The sequence below is a fragment of the Oncorhynchus keta genome, chromosome 26 (assembly GCF_023373465.1).
Source record: "Oncorhynchus keta strain PuntledgeMale-10-30-2019 chromosome 26, Oket_V2, whole genome shotgun sequence".
Lineage (NCBI taxonomy): Eukaryota > Metazoa > Chordata > Actinopteri > Salmoniformes > Salmonidae > Oncorhynchus > Oncorhynchus keta.
Window position 1 is genome coordinate 4,088,701 of NC_068446.1, and position 25,708 is coordinate 4,114,408.

The 25,708-nt window shown below is 40.4% G+C and overlaps 1 protein-coding gene across 1 annotated transcript in view; it reads right to left on the bottom strand.

The window, feature by feature from the left end:
- Positions 1 to 25,708, bottom strand: part of LOC118358617 (collagen alpha-1(XXIV) chain-like) — an 88,423-nt gene that overhangs the window by 45,597 nt on the left and 17,118 nt on the right. The window contains exon 2 of the mRNA XM_052481151.1: positions 11,339 to 11,403. Coding sequence (XP_052337111.1) covers positions 11,339 to 11,403 — 65 coding nt within the window. The remainder of the gene's footprint in view (positions 1 to 11,338; positions 11,404 to 25,708) is intronic.

Sequence of the window (25,708 nt, forward strand, 5' to 3'; positions counted from 1 at the left end):
CTTAAAATCTTACAAACAGTAATAGGAAGAGGACATCAGCATCATCACTACCTCCAGTGAAACATGGTGGTAGTAGGGGATTACTCAATGCACTGTATATACAAATGCTAGTGGAAAAGGAGGTAGGAAAGGAGATGAAGGAAGAAGAAGAAAGACAATTATGAAAAAAGAACGGAAAGCAAGTAGAAGAGGACCATTTAGTGAATATATAGGTGGAAGGCCACACTGACATCACAGATTACCCATAGTCTTCCTCACACAGCCAGGCAAGTGAGCCATGCAGCTGGGTTCCAAATCTAATCCAATTTTATTAGTCACATGCGCCGAATACAAGAGGTGTAGACCTTACAGTTAATTGCTTACTTACGAGCCCCTAACTAAAAGTGCAGTTTAAAAAAAAAGAAAGACGGAGAAGAATAAGAGATAAAAGTAAAAAGTAATTAAAGAGCAGCAGTTAAATTAACTATATATAAAGGGGGGTGCCGGGTACAGAGTCAATGTGCGGGGGCACCGGTTAGTTGAGGTAGTATGTACATGTAGGTAGAGTTAATGAAAGTGACTATGCATAGATGACAACAGAGAGGGGCAGTGGTGTGGAGAGGGGAGGGCAATGTGAATAGTCTGGGTAGCCATTTGACTAGATGTTCAGGAGTCTTATGGCTTGGGGGTAGAATCTGTGTAGAAGCCTTTTGTACCTAGACTTGGCGCTCCGTTACTGCTTGCCATGCGGTAGCAGAGAGAACAGGCTATGACTAGGGTGGCTGGAGTCTTTGACAATTTTTAGTGCCTTCCTCTGACACCACCTGGTATGGTGCCATCTTGGATGGCAGGACGTTTGGCCCCAGTGATGCATTGGGCCATACGCACTACCCTCTGTAGTGCCTTGTGGTCGGAGGCCAAGCAGTTGCCATACCAGGCAGGGATGCAACCAGTCAGGATGCTCTCAATGGTGCTGCTGTAGAACCTTTTGAGGATCTGAGGACCCATGCCAAATCTTTTCAGTCAGTCTTTTTACGACTGTCTTGGTGTGCTTGGACAATGTTAGTTTGTTGGTGATGTGGACACCAAGGAACATGAAGCTCTCAACCTACTCCACTGCAGCAGAATGGGGGCGTGCTCGGTCCTCTTATCCCTGTAGTCCACAATCATCTCCAGACAGGAGACTATAGAGAGATAGATGGTACAGTACTACCACACAATAATATATGTGTGCGTGTATGTTTCAAACAGCTTGTTTGAATCAATCTGCCACCAGAGATTCATGATCTTATCTCCTGCTGAGTCATGAATTTCCCTCTCTCCCAGGTGATTCCTCGAACGACATGTCAGACCTGCTTTAACTGAAGTTCAGCAAGAGAACCGTGTTTACAAAGTAGTTTAAAAAGTAGTGAAGCGTTTTTTTTCAGCACGGTAGCTATCTAAGCTTTGAATCAGGGTATAACATGACTAAAGGGAAGCATTACAAATGTCAACAGCATGGCACAATATTTTTGAAAAAGCATATGATATGACAAATGAGAAAAAAAATAGGTATTACATATATTATGGACATAAGAAGCAAAAGGAATCAAAACTCAGCTGCTTTACAGAAGACACAACTCTCTCTCTCTCTGTGTGTGTGTGTGTGTGTGTGTGTGTGTGTGTGTGTGTGTGTGTGTGTGTGTGTGTGTGTGTGTGTGTGTGTGTGTGTGTGTGTGTGTGTGTGTGTGTGTGTGTGTGTGTGTGTGTGTGTGTGTGTGTGTGAAGGAGGACAAACTGGCAGACTGATGTGTACGCTCAGTGGAATCCAGGAAATAGGAGAATGTCAGTGGGGAGATCCTGGGAAGAGTAGGAGAGGAGAAGGAGGGGTAGGAGGGAGGAGGAGGGGTAGGAGGGAGGAGGAGGGGTAGGAGGGAGGAGGAGGAGTTGGAGGAGAATTGAGCAGTGGAAGGTATTTTCATTCCTAATCCAGAGACACTAGTTTCCTTTGAAACAGCTCATCCCCCCCAAGCTCATTGAGCTGCTCAGGGAGCTTTTCAAAGACTGTTTTTATTGATTTGGCAGAACAGGAGTGAAGAGAACTTAACCAGCAGTTTGCATGCACGCACGCATAAGATATATGGCAAAGGAAATAGCTTCTTTGGGGGCATGCAAAACCCACACTCACCACAGTAAAAAAAAAAAAAAAAAAAAAAAAAAAGAGTCAAGAATGGAGACTGATAAATAATTAGACATCAAAGCAGTAAGCTATTTTAGAACGAGTTGCACATATATGACCTTGCAACCTTTCATCTTGGCAACGGGTCAAATGGAACAGCTAATAAGTTATTCAGAAAAGCGTAGTATAAATGTTAACAGCAGAAATTTAGGGGAGGAAGGGGTAACAGATGGTGGCTGACATTTACCTCTGTCCAATTTGTATCATTAAAACGTACACGTGGAAACACTTAGCAAAAAGCCGTATGGATTCAGCGATCATAGAATACTCTAAAATGGAGATTCAAACAGAGTGACATTGGAGACCATTATCTTTGGAAATAGATCTATGCCTGAACTGTAAACAGCACAACATTGTACGTATTTGTTTAATGAGCGACATTAGCTCACCAGTCAATAGGCTGTATAGTGAAGTGGTTTCCCACAGTAAAAGTCCTGCTATAAGAGCTATGATGTTATTATGTATGAACTCTTCACAGTTGTGTTCTTCTTTAGATGTCACTGAGTAGGCTGATACCACATTTCAAGGACCCAAGATCCATAGGTAAGGCTGTACATTGGAATATGAATGTTCGATACACATAGTAGTTTCACTGGTGAGCTAATGTGGCTCATTTCAATTCCTGCAATAAGAGCTATGATGTTAATATTTGTGTTAACCAACGTTTCCTAAATTCAGTCCTGGGGCCTCCCTTGGTTGCACATTTATTTATTTATTTTTTCCCTAGCACTACACAGCTGATTCAAACAACTCATCATCATCAAGCTTTGATTATTTGAATCAGCTATTTACTGCTCAGGCAAAAAACTAAACGTGCACCCCTTAGGGTCCCCAGGACGCTGGAGTCTTCTGTGGATGTCACTGAGTAGGCTGATACCCCATTTCATGGACCCATAGGTAAGAATGTACATTTGCAATATGAATGTCTAACACGCACAATAGACTGACTGGGGAGGTGATTTCGCCCCAGTCAAAGTCCTCCAATAAGAGCTGCTATGATAATGTGTGTAAAGTCTTCACAGTTGTGTTCTGTGGGTGTCACTGAATTGGCTGATACCCCATTTAATTGATTCACAATCCATAGGCAAGGCTATACAGTGAAATATATGTATGCCCCCAATGCAATTATGAAGTCTAATACATCCACAGTGTGATTTAAACTCATTTGTCCTTTGTCAAATTAACAAATTATTTATTTTTGTTGAATTCATATAACAACATATCCAAACTTGTTAAGCATCATCTAGTGCAAATATGACATGATTACAGTATTTGTATCCGTTTCAATGTGGGACCTTTATTTTGAAGGCGAACCGCAAATTCCACTATTGTGGCTAGCTTCACATACAGTGCTGGTACCTGTTGAAAATTACGTATCTACTGATTTCTGGCATTTTCGTGTGGAGGCATGCATCCAAGACTTAGGTCGGCTAGCCGCTATAAGGGACACATAGGTCAAATCAAATCAAATCATATTATATTTGTCAAATGCACCGAATGCAACTTACAAGCCCTTAAAACCTCTTTGGGATTTGGGGCAGCATTGGGAGGTTTGAATGAAAAGCGTACCCAGAGTAAACTGCCTATTACTCAGGCCCAGAAGCTAGAATATGCATATAATAAGTTAATTAATTAAACACTCTAACGTTTTCAAAACTGTTCAAATAATGTCTGTGAGTATAACAGAACTCATATGGCAGGTGAAAACCTGAGAAAAATCCAACCAGGAAGTGGGAATTCTGAGGTTTGTAGTTTTCAAGTGAATGCCTATCGAATATCCAGTGTCTGTGGGGTCAGATTGCACTTCCCAAGGCTTCCAGTAGATTGTTGTTGTTTCAGGCTTCTATTGTGAAAGGGGAGTGAATAAGAGCACTCAGAGTAAGTGGCTCAGCTGAAAGGCATGAGTTGTTTATGGCGCGTGACCATGAGCGCGACGTTCGTTCCCTTTCCTTTTCTAAACGCGCGAACAAAAAGGAGGTTTTTGGACGTAAATATTAACTTTCTTGAACAAAACAAACATATATTGTGTAACATGGAGTCCTGGGAGTGCCACCAGATGAAGATCATCAAAGGTAAGTGATTAATTTTAAAGCTATTTCTGAATTTTGTGACAGCTCTCCTTGGCTGGAAAATATCTGTATGGTTTTTGTGGCTAGGCGCTGTCCTAACATAATCACATGGTGTTGCTTTCGCCGTAAAGCCTTTTTGAAATCGGACACAGCAGCTGGATTAACAACAAGTTTATCTTTGCCCCACTGTACAGTATATAATACATGTACAGTGTTGCAAAAAAGTATTTAGTCAGCCACCAATTGTGCAAGATCTCCCACTTAAAAAGATGAGAGGGCCTGTAATTTTCATCATTGGTATCAACTACGACAGACAAAATGAGAAGGAAAAAATCCAGAAAATCATATGTAGGATTTTTAATGAATTTATTTGCAAATTATGGTGGAAAATACGTATTTGGTCAGCTACAAACAAGCAAGATTTCTGTCTCTCACAGACCTGTAACTTCTTCTTTTAAGAGGCTCCTCTGTCCTCCAATTGTTACCTGTATTAATGGCACCTGTTTGAACTTGTTATCAGTATAAAAGACACCTGTCCACAACCTCAAACAGTCACACTCCAAACTCCACTATGGCCAAGACCAAAGAGCTGTCAAAGGACACCAGAAACAAAATTGTAGACCTGCACCAGGCTGGCAAGACTGAATCTGGAATAGGTAAGCAGCTTGGTTTGAAGAAATAAACTGTGGGAGCAATTATTAGGAAATGGAAGACATACCACTGATAATCTCCCTTGATCTGGGGCTCCAAAGATCTCACCCCGTGGGAGTCAAAATGATCACAAGAACGGTGAGCAAAAATCCCAGAACCACACGGGGACCTAGTGAATGACCTGCAGAGAGCTGGGACCACTGCCTACCATCAGTAACACATTACGCTGCCAGGGACTCAAATCCTGCAGTGCCAGACGTCCCCCTGCTTAAGCCAGTACATGTCCAGGCCCGTCTGAAGTTTGCTAGAGAGCATTTAGATGATCCAGAAGAAGATTGGGAGAATGTCATATGGTCAGATGAAACCAAATTAGAACTTTTTGGTAAAAACTCAACTCGTCGTGTTTGGAGGACAAAGAATGGTAAGTTGCATCCAAAGAACACCATATCTACTGTGGCATGGGGGTGGAAACATCATGCTTTGGGGCTGTTTTTCTGCAAAGGGACCAGGACAGATCCGAAAGGAAAGAACTGGGGCCATGTATCGTGAGATTTTGAGTGAAAACCTCCTTCCATCAGCAAAGGCATTGAAGATGAAACGTGGCTGGGTCTTTCAGCATGACAATGATCCCAAACACACCGCCCGGGCAATGAAGGAGTGGCTTCGTAAGAAGCATTTCAAGGTCCTGGAGTGGCCTAGCCAGTCTCCAGATCTCAACCCTATAGAAAATCTTTGGAGGGAGTTGAAAGTCCGTGTTGCCCAGCAACAGCCCCAAAACATCACTGCTCTAGAGGAGATCTGCATGGAGGAATAGGCCAAAATACCAGCAACAGTGTGTGAAAACCTTGTGAAGACTTACAGAAAATGTTTGACCTCTGTCATTGCCAACAAAGGGTATATAACAAAGTATTGAGATAAACTTTTGTTATTGACCAAATACTTATTTTCCACCATAATTTGCAAATAAATTCATTAAAAATCCTACAATGTAATTTTCTAGATTTTTTTCTCATTTCGTCTGTCATAGTTGAAGTGTACCTATGACGAAAATTACAGGCCTCATCTTTTTAAGTGGGAGAACTTGCACAATTGGTGGCTGACTAAATACTTTTTTGCCCCACTGTATGTTGATTGGACTAAATTGTTTTGGTATCTTTTAGTTGTCACCGTATTAGACTAAGCAGAGGTGATTTGATGATGCTGAAATGTTGAGGTTGAAATGGTGCTGGAACAGTGGAAGAAGCTCCAGTTTTCTTTACAACTTGCGGTAACTCTGTGGTTACAAAATCAATAGTTGTTCCGAAAATGTCAGAAATATTAACTTACTTGACCTGCTGTAGGTCATGTAACTGTCTGTTACTGTATATGCAATATGCTTTGTGGACTTCACTGGACAGAGGTTGCTATCTAGTTTTGTGATAAAACAAAGGTGTGGTTGATTTTTATTCTGATTGTCTATGTCTTTTTGGCCTATATATCACAGTCGCAAGGAATATGAATTAACAGGTTATAGAGCAAACAACATACTTATCACAACACTGAGGTTCGCTAGCTAGCTTCACACCGATTACAATTACAAGGAGGAGGTTATCCTAGATCACTAGCCCTACTCTGAGACGCTTTGTAAAGCCCTGGAAGAAAGCTGTTGTCATATTCCTTGCACAGCAGTCCTTTCACCACTGGACCCTAGAGCAGGGGTAGGCAACCCTGTTCCTGGAGTGCCACAGGCATTGCAGGATTTTGTTTAAACTATGCATCACACCAGGGGTGCATTCAGTTCGCTTGAATGTTTGCTACATTTCGGAATGGTTTGTACCGAACGCCATGTTTTCCCAAAACATTCTTGTATGTTCTTAAACAGACTTTGAAATGTGTTTGCTCTGTTCGGTGGGTGTGCCCGGGGTGTGGCTTGAAGCAATGAGTGAAGAATTTAAAGGGCAGCAGTACATTTTGAAACCACAAATCAACCCCTCCCTGTTTTTCAACTAGTCATTCAGTACAAAACCATTTCCGTTCTATGGAACATTCTATAACGTTTTTATGTACTGAACGCAGCCCTGATCAACTGATCAGTGATTGCCTAAATTCAACATACCTGGTCTTCCAGGTCGGTTAAATAACAAATGTGACTGGCCTGCGACACTCCCGGACCAGGGATGTCTACCTGTGCTCTAGCGCAGGGTCCCCCGCCCCTATGCACGTTTACTATTTTGCCCTAGCACTACACAGCTAATTCAAATAATCAAAGCTTGATGAAGAGTTGGTTAATTGAATTAGCTGTGAAGTGCTAGGGCAAAAAACTAAATGTGCACCGAGGGGGGGGACCAAGTTTGGGAAACCCTGCCTTAGAGGTATTAGTAAATGCTTATGAACTGAATATTGCATATGAATTTCCATTTATCAGCTAAACTAACAAAATGGTTGACTTGTTTAGCAACATGTGCAGTACATGCTAAGGTGAGGAAAAGTATGCAATGCATTTGTCGTCATCTCCCTATCAGGCCACTGTATGCTGTGACATGGGCCTGGATGGCACATTTTCAAGCTGCCTGACTAAAGACTGTCCTTCAGTGGTACTGGAAACAAGGGCCTGACCTGGGAGTACAACTACATTCTCTCTCTGTCTCACAGCAATGTTTGTTATTTTTTTGTATTGCTTATTTCACTTTTTGTTACATGGAGTGGAACAGGGAAATCCAAGAGCAGACTCAGACGAGGAGACTGGGATGAAGTAACCAAGGTATTTATTGAAACACAGGGGGAAGATGGAGTGCAGGCCAGTGGAAGCTCAGGCAAGTTGCAGGAAACCAGGTGCTGAGGCTGGAGCGAGAGAGGTTGGGACAGGATCTAAATAGTAACACATGACTATAAACGTAGACTGAGTGAGCAGAGATTATGATTTGGAAGTTTGGAAGTGGCATGACTGAGTATTTGTAGAGGTCTTGATTATGGAACAGGTTGCAGCTGGTGGGGATCGGCTCTAACTCCAGCACACCTGTCTCCGCCCACACAATCACACACACAGAGGGACAGAGCACTGGGGGAGTGGCGGCAGGTCAAGGAGACACAGGATGAGCAGTGGGGGGCATAGCAGGAGCAGACTTAATACTTTTGTTTATTATCTACAGTTGAAGTTGGAAGTTTACATACACCTTAGCCAAATATATTTAAACTCAGTTTTTCACAATTCATAATATGTAATCCTAGTAAAAAAAAGTCTGTTTTAGGTCAGATAGGTTCACCACTTTAAGAGTGTGAAATGTCAGAATAATAGTAGAGAGAATTATATATTTCAGCTTTTATTGCTTTCATTACATTTCCAGTGGATCAGAAGTTTACATACTCAATTAGTATTTGGTTGCATTGCCTTTAAATATTTGAATAACTTGGGTTAAACTTTTTGGGTAGCCTTCCACAAGCTTCCCGAGAATAAGTTCTGTGAATGTTGTCCCATTCCTCCTGACAGAGCTGGTGTAACTGAGTCAGGTTTGTAGGCCTCCTTGCTCGCACATGCTTTATCAGTTCTGCCCATAAATGTTCTATAGGGTTGAGGGCGTTATGATGGCCACTCCAATACCTTGACTTTCCTGTTCTTAAGCCATTTTGCCACAACTTTGGAAGTATGCTTAGGGTCATTGTCCATTTGGAAGATCCATTTGCGACCAGGCTTTAACTTCCTGACTGATGTCTGAGATGTTGCTTCAATATATCCACATAATTCTTCTCCTCATGAAGCGATCTATTTTGTGAAGTGCACCAGTCCCCCCTGCAGCAAAGCACCCACACAACAAATTGCTGACACGGTGCTTCACGGTTGGGATGGTGTCTTTGGCTTGCAAGCCTCCCACTTTTTACTCCTAACATAACGATGGTCATTATGGCCAAACAGTTCATTTCTGTTTAATCAGACCAGAGGACATTTCTCCAAAAGTACGATCTTTGTCCCCATGTGCAGTTGCAAACCGTAGTCTGGCTTTTTTACGGAGGTTTTGAAGCAGTGGCTTCTTCCTTGCTGAGTGGTCTTTCAGGTTATGTCGATATAGGACTCGTTTTACTATGGATATAGATACTTTTGTACCTGTTTCCTCCAGCATCTTCACAAGGTCCTTTGCTGTTGTTCTGGGATTGATTTGCACTTTTCGCACCAAAGTACATTCATCTCTAGGAGACAGAACGCGCCTCCTTCCTGAGCGGTATGACGGCTGCCTGGTCCCATAGTGTTTATACTTGCATACTATTGTTTGTACAGATGAACGTGGTACCTTCAGGCATTAGGAAATTGCTCCAAAGGATGAACCAGACTTGTGGAGTTCTACAATTTTTTTCTGAGGTCTTGGCTGATTTCTTTTGATTTTCCCATGATGTCAAGCAAAGAGGCATTGAGTTTAGGCCTTGAAATACATCCACAGGTACACCTCCAATTGACTCAAATGATGTCAATTAGCCTATCAGAAGCTTCTAAAGCCATGACATAATTGCCAAGCTGTTTAAAGGCACAGTCAACTTAGTGCATGTGAACTTCTGACCCACTGGAATTGTGATACAGGGAAATAATCTGTCTGTAAACAATTGTTGGAAATATTATTCACAAAGTGGATGACCGAACCGACTTGCCAAAACTATAGTTTGTTAACAAGACAGTGGTTGAAAAATGAGTTTTAATGATTCCAACCTAAGTGTATGTAAACTTCTGAATTCAACTGTATTTCAGCGGTACTACCAGTAGAGCTGGTATGTGTCTCAATGGATGCAGGACTTACTAAATGGACTGTTTGAAAATGTGAAGAATAACATTTTTAAAAACAATTAAATGTAGTTATAAAAAAGAAATGTGAATCACATTTTAATTTTGCGTACCCCTGAGGTTCCCCAGTTTGGGACTACATGCCCTAGAGCACACAAAAAACTATACATACCTCGGCCTAAACATCAGAGCCACAGGTAACTTCCACAAAGCTGTGAACGATCTGCGAGACAAGGCAAGAAGGGCCTGCTATGCCATCAAAAGGAACATAAAAATCAACATCCCAATTAGGATCTGGCTAAAAATACTTGAATTAGTTATAGAACCCATTACCCTTTACGGTTGTGAGGTCTGGGGTCCGCTCACCAACCAAGAATTTACTAAACGGGACAAACACCAAATTAAGACTATGCATGCAGAATTCTGCAAAAATATCCTCAGTGTACAACTTAAAACACCAAATAATGCATGCAGAGCAGAATTAGGCCGATAAACAATAATGGTCAAAATCCAGAAAAGAGCCATTAAATTATTCCACCACCAAAAAGGAAGAGATTTTCAAACCTTTCATAACAATGCCATCACCTACAGAGAGATGAGCCTGGAGAAGAGTCCCCTAAACAAGATGGTTCTGGGGCTCTGTTCACAAACACAAACAGACCCCACAGAGCCCCAGGACAGCAACACAATTAGACCCAACCAAATCATGAGAGAACTAAACAATTATTACAAATTAACATTGAGAAAGGCCACCATAGGCAGACCTAGCTATCAAGAGAAGACAGGATATGCGCACACTGCCCACAAAATGAGGTGGAAACTGAGCCAAATGTATGACCATATTAGAGACACATATTTCCCTTAGATTACACAGACCCATAAAGAATTTGAAATATGGGAGTTGTGATAAACTCCCATATCTATTGGGTGAAATACCACAGTGTCCCATCACAGCAGCAAGATTTGTGACCTGTTGCCACAAATACAACCCATATTTGTCTCGCAAATAATATATGTGAAATGTGTTATTCTTTTGTAACCTTTGAGAGGGAGCGAGAGAGAGAGACTGACTATTTGGGCTGTCTCTGCCTGTATTCTAGGACCTGACGACCAAGAGCATGTAAAGAAACGGTTTTAAAAAATAATGGGAAGAGGAGAGTAGCTCCACATACCAATAATAACACATAACAAAGAAGATTTCCTGTCCTTGATGATCGCATAATGTCATACATCACATATTTTACGTAGTATCATTCTCTGGGCAAGTTTGAACCGCTAAAGCAATGGCAACAACAAATTAGAAGTGCTGGCATTGTCCAACTCTACAACCAGGAGTCAGTATTCACCCTCCCTCTCAGATACTGCCTGGTGCCAACAAGTCAAATGTCACTTGGTCCAACTAAGACCCATGCCTATCACACCCACACAAGGCCCCTGTAACACTCAACACTTTGAATGGCTAAACTGTTTCCATTTGGAAGAAAGAACAGGCCATCGTCAACCAGGCTTTTGTAAAGTGACATCCCTTTACAGCTAGAGAAGGTCACTCTCTCATCCACAACAGACGACAAATATATGGCAACAGAAACGGCTAATGGATGTGGGTCAGACATAGGTTTGGTGTAGACTGTTACAATGTAGAGATGGAGTTGAGGTGGGGAGGTGGAGGCTGCTTACCTTGTGCTCGGTAGTCTTCTCCGGCAGACAATGTGCATATTGACAGAAGCAGGAGGAGGGTTCCCCTACAGGGACAAACAGCACAGTTAGTCAAGGGAAGGAACGCGGGAAACAAATACGAGATATCCTTGATTTGAGTCAATGGATCCAAGTCGCAAATCATACCTAAAAGAGCCAAGTAAGATACTAACCATACAGCATGGATACTGCGCTCGGAGTCTTCATTACGACCCAAACATCTAATCATAGTTAGTCTATAGGTCACAATCTGCAGTGATGCTATGGCCACTGGGAAGCAGTGTCTGTCCACACTGCAATCAGACCGTAAGTCATAAATCAGCAACAAACCAAACATTTCATGCAACTGACATTGAGGACATTATGGTTCCGTCACAGCTGATATACTCTGAACTGTGGGAATACTATTTGGCTGGAGAAATTGTGGGAAAGAAACCAGACCTGAGGTAACTGTAGTTTCAATTATGCTTTGTGTAAAGTCTTTTTTGGTGGGTAGGGGACCAAATTGTTAGTTTGGACGCGACTAACTATTTAAATACAGATACCCCAAAAATGACTACTTTTTAAAACTATTTTAATAAAGATCTCCAAAAGTAACAGAACAATTTAACTATTAGAGAATACAGATCTGAGAAAGCAACTACTTTATAAACAATATTTGAATACTTTTCATAAACTATATGATTAGATGCCTTCGACTAATGGTGGTGTTGTATCTGGAACTGCATGTCAAAGATAGAAATGAACCCCTATACTATTACAATATATCTGACTGTCGTAATTGATCTACCCTATACATTTACAGTATATCTGAACATTCTGTAAATGTCCATTCTCCTGAATGATATTTTGTACTGCTAAGTATACATAAGGTGATGCTCAACTACTGTATGACTCTTTCAGCATGCCACTGAAAAGGGTTGAAAGCTGCTATTCATTTTATCATACCTGAAAATATTGCAGAGAAATTCAAAGCCATTTGCAAACAACAACAAAAAAGTTGGATGCTTAGCAAAAAAACAGCTTTAAACTTCTTTGTCCAGTGTTCTGGTTTCAAACACACACTATAAGATATTTAAAGGGGTAGTTTTTTCGGGAATAGAAACTGACATGATTTTTCACCTACCTCGGCAGTAGTTGATTCCAGAAGGCAGTTTTTAGATATTTACTTTCCTTTCAACACTTAATAGCCATATTTTGTTACCGTTACAGTTTTGTTACCGTTACAGTTTTGTTACAGTTTTGTTACCTTTACAGTTTTGTTACCGTTATAGTTTTGTTACCTTTACAGTTTTGTTACAGTTTTGTTACCGTTACAGTTTTGTTACAGTTTTGTTACCGTTACAGTTTTGTTACCGTTACAGTTTTGTTACCGTTACAGTTTTGTTACCGTTACAGTTTTGTTACCGTTACAGTTTTGTTACCTTTACAGTTTGTTACAGTTGTGTTACCTTTACAGTTTTGTTACCTTTACAGTTTTGTTACCATTACAGTTTTGTTACCGTTACAGTTTTGTTACCTTTACAGTTTTGTTACCGTTACAGTTTTGTTACAGTTTTGTTACCGTTACAGTTTTGTTACCGTTTTGTTACAGTTTTGTTACAGTTTTGTTACCGTTACAGTTTTGTTACCGTTACAGGTTTTGTTACCGTTACAGTTTTGTTACCTTTACAGTTTTGTTACCGTTACAGTTTTGTTACAGTTTTGTTACCTTTACAGTTTTGTTACCTTTACAGTTTTGTTACAGTTTTGTTACCGTTACAGTTTTGTTACCATTACAGTTTTGTTACCATTACAGTTTTGTTACCGTTACAGTTTTGTTACCGTTACAGTTTTGTTACCGTTACAGTTGTTACCTTTACAGTTTTGTTACCGTTACAGTTTTGTTACCGTTACAGTTTTGTTACAGTTTTGTTACCTTTACAGTTTTGTTACCGTTTTTTGTTACCTTTACAGTTTTGTTACCTTACAGTTTTGTTACCGTTTACAGTTTTGTTGTTACAGTTTTGTTACCTTTACAGTTTTGTTACCGTTTTGTTACAGTTTTGTTACCGTTACAGTTTTTACAGTTACCTTTACAGTTTTGTTACCGTTTTGTTACAGTTTTGTTACAGTTTTACCTTACAGTTTTGTTACAGTTTTGTTACCAGTTTTGTTACAGTTTTGTTACCGTTTTTTGTTACAGTTTTGTTACAGTTACAGTTTTGTTACCTTTTTTGTTACCTTTACAGTTTTGTTACCTTTACAGTTTTGTTACCGTTTACAGTTTTGTTACAGTTTTGTTACGTTACAGTTTTGTTACAGTTTTGTTACCTTTGTTACAGTTTTGTTACCGTTTTGTTACAGTTTTGTTACCGTTACAGTTTTGTTACAGTTTTGTTTCCGTTTTGTTACACAGTTTTGTTACCGTTACAGTTTTGTTACCGTTACAGTTTTGTTACCTTTACAGTTTTGTTTACAGTTTTGTTACCTTTACAGTTTTGTTACCTTTACAGTTTTGTTACAGTTTTGTTACCTTACAGTTTTGTTACCGTTACAGTTTTGTTACAGTTTTGTTACCTTTACAGTTTTGTTACCGTTACAGTTTTGTTACCGTTACAGTTTTGTTACAGTTTTGTTTCCGTTACAGTTTTGTTACCGTTACAGTTTTGTTACCAGTTTTGTTACAGTTTTGTTACCGTTACAGTTTTGTTACCGTTACAGTTTTGTTACAGTTTTGTTACCGTTACAGTTTTGTTACAGTTTTGTTACCTTTACAGTTTTGTTACCTTTACAGTTTTGTTACCTTTACAGTTTTGTTACAGTTTTGTTACCGTTACAGTTTTGTTACAGTTTTGTTACCGTTACAGTTTTGTTACAGTTTTGTTACCGTTACAGTTTTGTTACAGTTTTGTTACCGTTACAGTTTTGTTACAGTTTTGTTACCGTTACAGTTTTGTTACCGTTAGTTTTGTTACCGTTACAGTTTTGTTACCGTTACAGTTTTGTTACCGTTACAGTTTTGTTACCGTTACAGTTTTGTTACAGTTTTGTTACCTTTACAGTTTTGTTACCTTTACAGTTTTGTTACAGTTTTGTTACCGTTACAGTTTTGTTACCGTTACAGTTTTGTTACAGTTTTGTTACCAGTTTTGTTACAGTTTTGTTACCGTTACAGTTTTGTTACCGTTACAGTTTTGTTACAGTTTTGTTACCGTTACAGTTTTGTTACCGTTACAGTTTTGTTACCGTTACAGTTTTGTTACAGTTTTGTTACCGTTACAGTGTTGTTACAGTTTTGTTACAGTTTTGTTACAGTTTTGTTACCATTACAGTTTTGTTACAGTTTTGTTACCGTTACAGTTTTTTTGTTACCGTTTTATTACCTTTACAGTTTTGTTACCTTTACAGTTTTGTTACCGTTACAGTTTTGTTACAGTTTTGTTACCTTTACAGTTTTGTTACAGTTTTGTCACCGTTACAGTTTTGTTACCGTTACAGTTTTGTTACAGTTTTGTTACCGTTTTGTTACCGTTACAGTTTTGTTACCGTTACAGTTTTGTTACAGTTTTGTTAACGTTACAGTTTTGTTACCTTTACAGTTTTGTTACAGTTTTGTTACCGTTACAGTTTTGTTACAGTTTTGTTACCGTTACAGTTTTGTTACAGTTTTGTTACCGTTACAGTTTTGTTACAGTTTTGTTACCTTTACAGTTTTGTTACCTTTACAGTTTTGTTACCGTTACAGTTTTGTTACCGTTACAGTTTTGTTACAGTTTTGTTACAGTTTTGTTACCGTTACAGTTTTGTTACCTTTACAGTTTTGTTACAGTTTTGTTACCGTTACAGTTTTGTTACCTTTACAGTTTTGTTACCGTTACAGTTTTGTTACAGTTTTGTTACCGTTACAGTTTTGTTACAGTTTTGTTACCTTTACAGTTTTGTTACCGTTACAGTTTTGTTACCGTTACAGTTTTGTTACAGTTTTGTTACAGTTTTGTTACAGTTTTGTTACCTTTTTGTTACAGTTTTTGTTACCGTTTTGTTACCGTTACAGTTTTGTTACCTTACAGTTTGTTACAGTTTTGTTACAGTTTTGTTACCGTTATAGTTTTGTTACCTTTACAGTTTTGTTACAGTTTTGTTACAGTTTTGTTACCTTTACAGTTTTGTTACCGTTACAGTTTTGTTACCGTTACAGTTTTGTTACCGTTACAGTTTTGTTACCTTTACAGTTTTGTTACCGTTACAGTTTTGTTACCGTTACAGTTTTGTTACCTTTACAGTTTTGTTACAGTTTTGTTACCGTTACAGTTTTGTTACAGTTTTGTTACCGTTTTGTTACAGTTTTGTTACCGTTACAGTTTTGTTACAGTTTTGTTACCGTTAGTTTTGTTACAGTTTTGTTACCTTTACAGTTTTGTTACCGTTACAGTTTTGTTAGTTTTGTTACCGTTACAGTTTTGTTACAGTTTTGTTACCTTTACAGTTTTGTTACAGTTTTGTTACCGTTACAGTTTTGTTACCGTTACAGTTTTGTTACAGTTTTGTTACCGTTACAGTTTTGCTACCTTTTCAGTTTTGTTACAGTTTTGTTACCGTTACAGTTTTGTTACCTTTACAGTTGTGTTACCGTTACAGTTTTGTTACCGTTTTGTTACCGTTACAGTTTTGTTACAGTTTTGTTACCTTTACAGTTTTGTTACAGTTTTGTTACAGTTTTGTTACCTTTACAGTTTTGTTTCAGTTTTGTTACCTTTACAGTTTTGTTACAGTTTTGTTACCGTTACAGTTTTGTTACAGTTTTGTTACCGTTACAGTTTTGTTACAGTTTTGTTACAGTTTTGTTACAGTTTTGTTACCTTTACAGTTTTGTTACAGTTTTACAGTTTTGTTACAGTTTTGTTACCGTTACAGTTTTGTTACAGTTTTGTTACCGTTACAGTTTTGTTACCGTTACAGTTTTGTTACAGTTTTGTTAACGTTACAGTTTTGTTACCTTTACAGTTTTGTTACAGTTTTGTTACCGTTACAGTTTTGTTACCGTTACAGTTTTGTTACAGTTACAGTTTTGTTACAGTTTTGTTACCGTTACAGTTTTGTTACCGCAGCATCAACACTTAACATTAAACTGTTATTGTGCCCATGTAATAAAACTGCCATTACTTTTGGAGCAACATTTTATTAGCATGTTGTTACATAATTCTTTGATAATTGCAATTTAATTGTATTTGTATTTATTATGGATCCCCGTTCTTCCTGGGGTCCAGCAAAATTAAGGTAGATATATATGCAATCTTAAAAACATTACAATAAATCTCACACCGCATATCTACATCACAAAATCTATGTGCATGTGTGTGTATAGTGCGTATGTTTTGTGTGTGTATGCACTTCTGTTCCACAGTCCCTGCTGTACAATAAGGTGTATTTTTATGCACCTCCCATCGTCTGTTCTTGACTTGGGGACTGTGAAGAGACCTCTGGTGGCATGTCTTGTGGGTTATGCATGGGTGTCTGAGCTGTGTGCTAGTAGTTTAAACAAACAGATCAGTGTATTCAACATGTCAATACAAGTAGTGATGAAGTCAATCTCTCCTCTACTGACATGCATATTTTTAATGTTAGCTCTCCATGCACATCTAAGAGCCAGCCGTGCTGCCCTGTTCTGGGCCAATTGTAATTTTCCTAACTCCCTCTTCACTTGTAGGACATGCCCTGCCCGTAGGACATGCACTGTTTATAGCGTTGTTAAGATGGCAGAGCAACACTTTATTATGGACAAACCTCTCCCCATCTTAACTATTGTTCAAATAAAAATCTAATCGTATTTGTCACATGCGCCGTTTAGAACGCATGTGACAAATAAAGGTGTAGACCGTGAAATGCTTACGGGGGTCAATGTACATAGTACAGATGGCCATTTGATTAATTATTCTGCCGTCTTATGGCTTGGGGGTAGAAGCTGTTAACCTCTATGGGATCCCCCCCGGTTGAGCTAACGTAGGTTAATATGATTAGCATGAGGTTGTAAGTAACAAGAACATTTCACAGGACACAGACATATCTGGTATGGGCAGAAAGCTTACATTCTTGTTAATCTAACTGCACTGTCCAATTTACAGTAGCTGTTACAACGAAAGAATACCATTCGATTGTTTGAGGAGAGTGCACAGTTATGAGCTTGAAAATGTATTAATAAAACCAATTAGACACATTTGGGCAGTCTTGATACAACATTTTGAACAGAAAAGCAATGGTTCATTTAATCTGTCTCAAACGTTGTACATACACTGCTGCCATCTAGTGGCCAAAATATAAATTGCATCTAACCTGAAATAGTACATTATGGAATTTGCCTTGCGTTTCAAAGATGATGGGACAAAAAAATTAAAAAGCATGTTTTACTTTGTAATATCTTTTACCAGATCTAATGTGTTATATTCTCCTACATTAATTTCAAATTTCCACAAGCGTCAAAGTCTTTCCTTTCAAACGGTATAAACGGTATAAAGAAAATGCATATCCTTGCTTCAGGTCCTGAGCTACAGGCAGTTAAGATTTGGGTATGTCACTTCAGGCAAAAATGTCAAATATGGGTAAGATCCTTAATTAACAAAGGCTTCCAAAATGGCAGCAACTACTGGGCAAAACAGACGTAAAGGACATGGCAAATGCTCAACCATTTAAGGTTTAAGATCAGCTGTAACTCCAATCTGTTCCTCATAGAAATTAATGGAGACCCGTAACCATATAGCAGTTCAATTGGTACAGAATTCTCACTCACGGGTGAAACAAATACGGTCTCTGAAAAGGCACGCCTCAACATATGTTAATGAGACAGAAACAACAATACCCTGAACCCACTAGTGGTCAAAACGTTTTTGGAGCTCCAAAGATACGGAACTGTGGAATTACAGTACCATTCAAAATACAGAAATCCTTTCCCCAGCCAAAACATTTTCCCACAATGCACCATCATTTACAGTATGCTGCAGTTAAACATTTCAGAGTATTTTACTGTTGATAATACACAAAATTACTGTATAAATACCATAGAGAGAGAGAAAGAGTCAAAGTGATAGACAGAGGGATAAAGAAAAGAGCGAAAGAAGAAAGAGAGAGTGAGAGGAGAGGAAATAGAAGGAACAACACTTGAGACCCTGTCACCTGTTCCCCATCGAGATACCGGTGTTTTTTTTTATTTCTTATTTCACCTTTATTTAACCAGGTAGGCTAGTTGAGAACAAGATCTCATTTGCAACTGCGACCTGGCCAAGATAAAGCATAGCAATTCGACACATACAACAACAGAGTTACACATGGAATAAACAAAACATAGTCAATAATACAGTAGAACAAAAGAAAACAAAAAGTCTATAAACAGTGAGTGCAAATGAGGTAAGATAAGGGAGTTAAGGCAATCAATAGGCCATGGTGGCGAAGTAATTACAATATAGCAATTAAACACTGGAATGGTAGATGTGCAGAAGATTATTGTGCAAGTAGAGATACTAGGGTGCAAAGGAGCAAGATAAATTAATTAATTCAGTATGGGGATGAGGTAGGTAGATAGATGGGCTGTTGGCAGCAAAGAACTGGAAGGAAAGACGACCAAAGGAGGAATTGGCTTTGGGGGTGACCAGTGATATATACCTGCTGGAGCGCGTGCTACGAGTGGGTGCTGCTATGGTGACCAGTGAGCTGAGATAAGGCGGGGCTTTACCTAGCAGAGACTTGTAGATAACCTGTAGCCAGTGGGTTTGGCGACGAGTATGAAGCGAGGGCCAACCAACGAGTGTTCGGGCCGCAATGGTGGGTAGTGTATGGGGATTTGGTGACAAAACCGATGGCACTGTGATAGACTGCATCCAGTTTGTTGAGTAGAGTGTTGAAGGCTATTTTATAGATGACATCACCGAGGGTATGTTTGGCAGCATGTGTGAAGGATGCTTTCATGCGATACAGGAAGCCAATTCTAGATTTAATTGTGGATTGGAGATGCTTAATGTGAGTCTGGAAGGAGAGTTTACAGTCTAGCCAGACAACTAGGTATTTGTAGTTGTCCACGTATTCTAAGTCAGAGCCGTCCAAAGTAGTGATGCTGGACGGGCGAGCAGGTGCGGGCAGTGATCGGTTGAAAAGCATGCATTTACTTGTACTTGCGTTTAAGAGCAGTTGGAGGCCACGGAAGAAGAGTTATATGGCATTGAAGCTCGTCTGGAGGTTAGTTAACAATGTCCAAAGAGGGGCCAGAAGTATACAGAATGGTGTCGTCTGCGTAGAGGTGTACCAGAGAATCACCAGCAGCAAGAGCAACATCATTGATGTATACAGAGAAGAGTCGGCCCGAGGATTGAACCCTGTGGCACCCCCATAGAGACTGCCAGAGGTCCGGACAACAGGCCCTCCGATTTGACCCACTGAGCTCTATCAGAGAAGTAGGTGGTAAACCAGGCGAAGCAATCATTTTAGAAACCAAGGCTGTCGAGTCTGCCAATAAGAATGTGGTGATTGACAGAGTCGAAAGCCTTGGCCAGGTCGATGAATACGGCTGCACAGTAATGTCTCTTATCGATGGCGGTTATGATGCCGTTAAGGACCTTGAGCGTGGCTGAGGTGCACCCATGACCAGCTCTGAAACCAGATTGCATAGCGCAGAAGGTACGGTGGGATTCAAAATGGTCGGTATTCTGTTTGTTAACTTGGCTTTCGAAGACCTTAATAAAAAGACAGGGTAGGATAGATATAGGTCTGTAGCCGTTTGGGTCTAGAGTGTCACCCCCTTTGAAGAGGGGGATGACCGCGGCAGCTTTCCAATCTATGGGAATCTCAGACGATACGAAAGAGAGGTTGAACAGGCTAGTAATAGGGGTTGCAACAATTTTGGCAGATCATTTTAGAAAGAGAGGGTCCAGATTGTCTAGCCCGGCTGATTATTTTAGGGGTCCAGATTTTGCAGCTCTTTCAGAACATCAGCTATCTGGATTTGGGTGAAGGAGAAATGGTGGGGGCTTTGGCGGGTTGCTGTGGAGGGTGCTGGGCAGTTGACCGGGGTAGGGGTAGCCAGGTGGAAAGCATAGCCAGCCGTAGAGAAATGCTTATTGAAATTCTCAATTATATTGGATTTATCAGTGGTGACAGTGTTTCCTAGCCTCAGAGCAGTGGGCAGCTGGGAGGAGGTGCTTTTATTCTCCATGGACTTTACAGTGTCCCAGAACTTTTATGAGTTGGTACTACAGGATGCAAATTTCTTTTTGAAAAAGCTAGCCTTAGCTTTCCTAACTGCCTGTGTATATTTGTTCCTAACTTCCCTGAAAGTTGCATATCACGGGGGCTATTCGATACTAATGCAGAACGCCACAGGATGTTTTTGTGCTGGTCAAGGGCAGACAGGTCTGTAGTGAACCAAGGACTATATCTATTCCTAGTTCTACATCTTTTGAATGGGGCATGCCTATTTAAGATGGTGAGGAAGGCACTTTTAAAGAATAGCCAGGCATCATCTACTGACGGGATAAGGTCAATGTCATTCCAGGATACCCCGGCCAGGTCAATTAGAAAGGCCTGCTCGCAGAAGTGTTTTAGGGAACATTTGACAGTGATGAGGGGAGGTCGTTTGGTCGCAGACTCGCAGACCCATTACGGATGCAGGCAATGAGGCAGTGATCGCTGAGATCTTGATTGAAAACAGCAGAGGTGTATTTGGAGGGCGAGTTAGTTAGGATGACATCTATGAGGGTGCCCGTGTTTACGGATTTGGAGTTGTACCTGTTAGGTTCATTAATAATTTGTGTGAGATTGAGGGCATCAAGTTTGGATTGTAGGATGGCCGGGGTGTTAAGCATGTCCCAGTTTAGGTCACCTAGTAGTACGAGCTCAGAAGATAGATGGGGGCAATAAATTCAAATATGGTATCGAGGGCACAGCTGGGGACAGAGGGGGGTCTATAGCAAGTGGCAACAGTGAGAGACTTGTTTCTGGAAAGGTGCATTTTTAGAAGTAGAAGCTCGAATTGTTTGGGTACAGACTTGGATAGTAATACAGAACTCTGCAGGCTTTCTTTGCAGTAGATTGCAACATCGCCCCCTTTGGCAGTTCTATCTTGGCGGAAAATGTTATAGTTAGAGATGGAGATTTCAAGGTTTTTGGTGGTTTTCCTAAGCCAGGATTCAGACACGACTAAGACATCCGGGTTGGCAGAGTGTGCTAAAGCAGTGAGTAAAACAAACTTAGGGAGTAGTCTTCAAATGTTAACATGCATGAAACCAAGGCTTTTACGGTTACAGAAGTAAACAAATGAGAGCACCTGGGGAGTAGGAGTGGAGCTAGGCACCGCAGGACCTGGATTAACCTCTACATCACCAGAGGAACACAGGAGAAGTAGGATAAGGGTATGGCTAAATGCTATACGACCTGGCCGTCTAGCATGTTCGGAACAGAGAGTAAAAAACAGCAGGTTTCTGGGCATGATAGCATAGATTCGAGGCATAGTGTACAGACAAAGGTAAGGTATGATGTAAGTACATTGGAGGTAAACCTAGGCATTGAGTAATGAAGAGAGAGATATAGAGAGACGTTTAAACCAGGTGATGTCATCATATATGTAGGAGGTGGGACAACATGGTTGATTAAGGCATACTGAGCAGGGCTAGAGGCTCTACAGTGAAATAAGACAGTAATCACTAACCAGGACAGTAATGGACGAGGCAAACTGATATTAGAGAGAGGCATGCGTAGCCAAGTGAACATATGGGTCCAGTGGGTGGTTGGGCTGACTGGGGACACGGCAATTCAGACAGTTAGCAGGCTGATACTAACGGGCTAACAGTTAGTAGGCGGGGCTAAACAAGCTAGCAGTTAGCAGACCGGGGCTGACAAGCTAGCAGACCAGGTTAGCAAGCAAGCAGTTAGCAGGGACTAGCAGTTAGCAGACCGGGGAAGGCAAGCTAGCAGTTAGCAGACCGAGGCAGGCAAGCAAGCAGTTAGCAGACCGGGGCTAGCAAGTTAGCCTTTGGGGAACGTCGCGATGGGGGTAATTCTGTTTTTGCCTCTTTGTGCGGTGACGTCGATAGGCCCGTTGTGGATTAGTAGGGTTCCAAGTAGCTCTAGGTAGCTAGCAGGCCTAGCAGGTTAGCAGAATGGGCCTTTAGCGGGCGTCGCGCCTGAGGGGCCTGTTGGAATCATCGGGCAGATTATGTCGGTATTCCAGTCGTAGAGGATCAGTGGGGTTCCGTGCCCCGTACCGGCAGTAGAAGGGGTCCGGATATTGTAGCCCAGAAGTGAGCTGGCCAGGCTAGCTTCAGGCTAATTGGTGCTTGCTCCGGGATGGAAACGCTAGTCAGGAGTGGTCACCCGGGATTGCGGTTAGCTAGTTGCGAAGATCCAGATGTTCAGAGTTTGCGGTAGGAATCTGGGGATATGGAGAGAAATAGGTCCGTTATGCTCTGGTTTGAGTCACGTTGTTCGAACTGGCGAGAGCTTTCCGAGCTAAAGGTTAGCTGATGACAACTAGCAATGGTTTGCTGACTGGTAGCTGGTAGGTAGTTAGCCGGCTAGCTTCAGTTGAGGGATTCCAGATCCGAAGTAAATAGAAATACTTTAGAAAAAAGCAGATCCACGCCACATTTGGTGAGGCGGGTTGCAGGAGAGTATTTAGAATTTGAGGTTTAGGAAAATATTTAACAAATATTTGCGAATAAAAAGTGGTAAAAAGATACATACAAGGGACACGACAGGACAAAGACGTCTGACTGCTACACCATCTTGGAAGTAACATTCCACTACTGGCAATACAGACACAAACACCCCCCACTGAAAAAAGAGGGGGAACATATAGGCTATATGCATACAATTATTAATCTGTCATTTATAAGGCCATCTTGGCAAGGTTTAAAAGTGGAAAATTATATAACACTTCCACTGAGTGTACAAAACATTAGGAACACATTCCTAATATTGAGTTTACACCCCCCTTTGCCCTCAGAACAGCCTCAATTCGCCGGGTTACAAATACTTTTGTAAAAAAGTAAAACTAGATGATTACTTCGATGATTACTTTTAAATTAAGAAAAAAAAAATCTTGGACACTTTGTTTTCACAACGACATTCAAATCAGCATTGAAAAAAGGTGCAAGTGTAAGTTTGTTCCACCTGAGCGAGTCTGACCACAAGTCCGAGACCACTATGATGACACACCAAATGTGTTTGATGGATCATGGGAAAAAGAGCAGGAATAGGCTCTTGTAGGCTACAGTCCAAGCTATGTCTTCCAATGGTGCGACTGCATCCAAAGATGATCAAACTTGAATAAATTCTTGGAGGAAAAGATGACAGCAGTGGTGTAGCCTACGGCGATACGGATATCACTTATTTTTTGTTAAAGACATGATGTGAATCACACTGCTGCTCTCTCATTTAGTTATTTGCGCTTTACAGATTGTGGTTGTTGTGGACGGCTGTTCACAAATGTAAATGTGTATTTGAACACAACAATGTTTTGAATTCAATACATTTAAACTGCCTGTCAATCATTGTTTTTGAAACCAGTAGACAGCCAGAGAAGAATCTGTTTTTGAAACCAGTAGACAGCCAGAGAAGAATCTGTTTTTGAAACCAGTAGACAGCCAGAGAAGAATCTGCTTTTGAAACCAGTAGACAGCCAGAGAAGAATCTGTTTTTGAAACCAGTAGACAGCCAGAGAAGAATCTGTTTTTGAAACCAGTAGACAGCCAGAGAAGAATCTGTTTTTGAAACCAGTAGACAGCCAGAGAAGAATCTGTTTTTGAAACCAGTAGACAGCCAGAGAAGAATCTGTTTTTGAAACCAGTAGACAGCCAGAGAAGAATCTGTTTTTGAAACCAGTAGACAGCCAGAGAAGAATCTGTTTTTGAAACCAGTAGACAGCCAGAGAAGAATCTGTTTTTGAAACCAGTAGACAGCCAGAGAAGAATCTGTTTTTGAAACCAGTAGACAGCCAGAGAAGAATCTGTTTTTGAAACCAGTAGACAGCCAGAGAAGAATCTGCTTTTGAAACCAGTAGACAGCCAGAGAAGAATCTGTTTTTGAAACCAGTAGACAGCCAGAGAAGAATCTGTTTTTGAAACCAGTAGACAGCCAGAGAAGAATCTGTTTTTGAAACCAGTAGACAGCCAGAGAAGAATCTGTTTTTGAAACCAGTAGACAGCCAGAGAAGAATCTGTTTTGAAACCAGTAGACAGCCAGAGAAGAATCTGTTTTGAAACCAGTAGACAGCCAGAGAAGAATCTGTTTTTGAAACCAGTAGACAGCCAGAGAAGAATCTGCTTTTGAAACCAGTAGACAGCCAGAGAAGAATCTGCTTTTGAAACCAGTAGACAGCCAGAGAAGAATCTGTTTTTGAAACCAGTAGACAGCCAGAGAAGAATCTGTTTTTGAAACCAGTAGACAGCCAGAGAAGAATCTGTTTTTGAAACCAGTAGACAGCCAGAGAAGAATCTGCTTTTGAAACCAGTAGACAGCCAGAGAAGAATCTGTTTTTGAAACCAGTAGACAGCCAGAGAAGAATCTGTTTTTGAAACCAGTAGACAGCCAGAGAAGAATCTGTTTTTGAAACCAGTAGACAGCCAGAGAAGAATCTGCTTTTGAAACCAGTAGACAGCCAGAGAAGAATCTGTTTTTGAAACCAGTAGACAGCCAGAGAAGAATCTGCTTTTGAAACCAGTTGACAGCCAGAGAAGAATCTGCTTTTGAAACCAGTAGACAGCCAGAGAAGAATCTGTTTTTGAAACCAGTAGACAGCCAGAGAAGAATCTGCTTTTGAAACCAGTAGACAGCCAGAGAAGAATCTGCTTTTGAAACCAGTAGACAGCCAGAGAAGAATCTGTTTTTGAAACCAGTAGACAGCCAGAGAAGAATCTGTTTTTGAAACCAGTAGACAGCCAGAGAAGAATCTGTTTTTGAAACCAGTAGACAGCCAGAGAAGAATCTGTTTTTGAAACCAGTTGACAGCCAGAGAAGAATCTGCTCTTGGACAGCTTCGTAGTGCAGATCCAAGCCTCCGGAATAAAAATGGGGCTTTTATTGCTCAATCCAATTCATGCTGATAAAAAAAAAACAATCCATATGCCTAATGGACACATGCTCAAACTTGCACACTTTTGATAGAACTGTAGTTGCTACATCCATTTTTGGATTTATAAATGATATATATTTATACATCCGTGGATTCTAGAATAATGTAACTCATGAAGTTAGTTCAGAACCCAAAATATAAGTTTGTTTTACTCCAATGTTTGTATATATTATAAATGTAAACAAACAATAACCTTTATGTCATGGATGGTCAGTACTTGCATCGAACAGCTCTGTCTATTAATCTGAGAGTGGTTACAT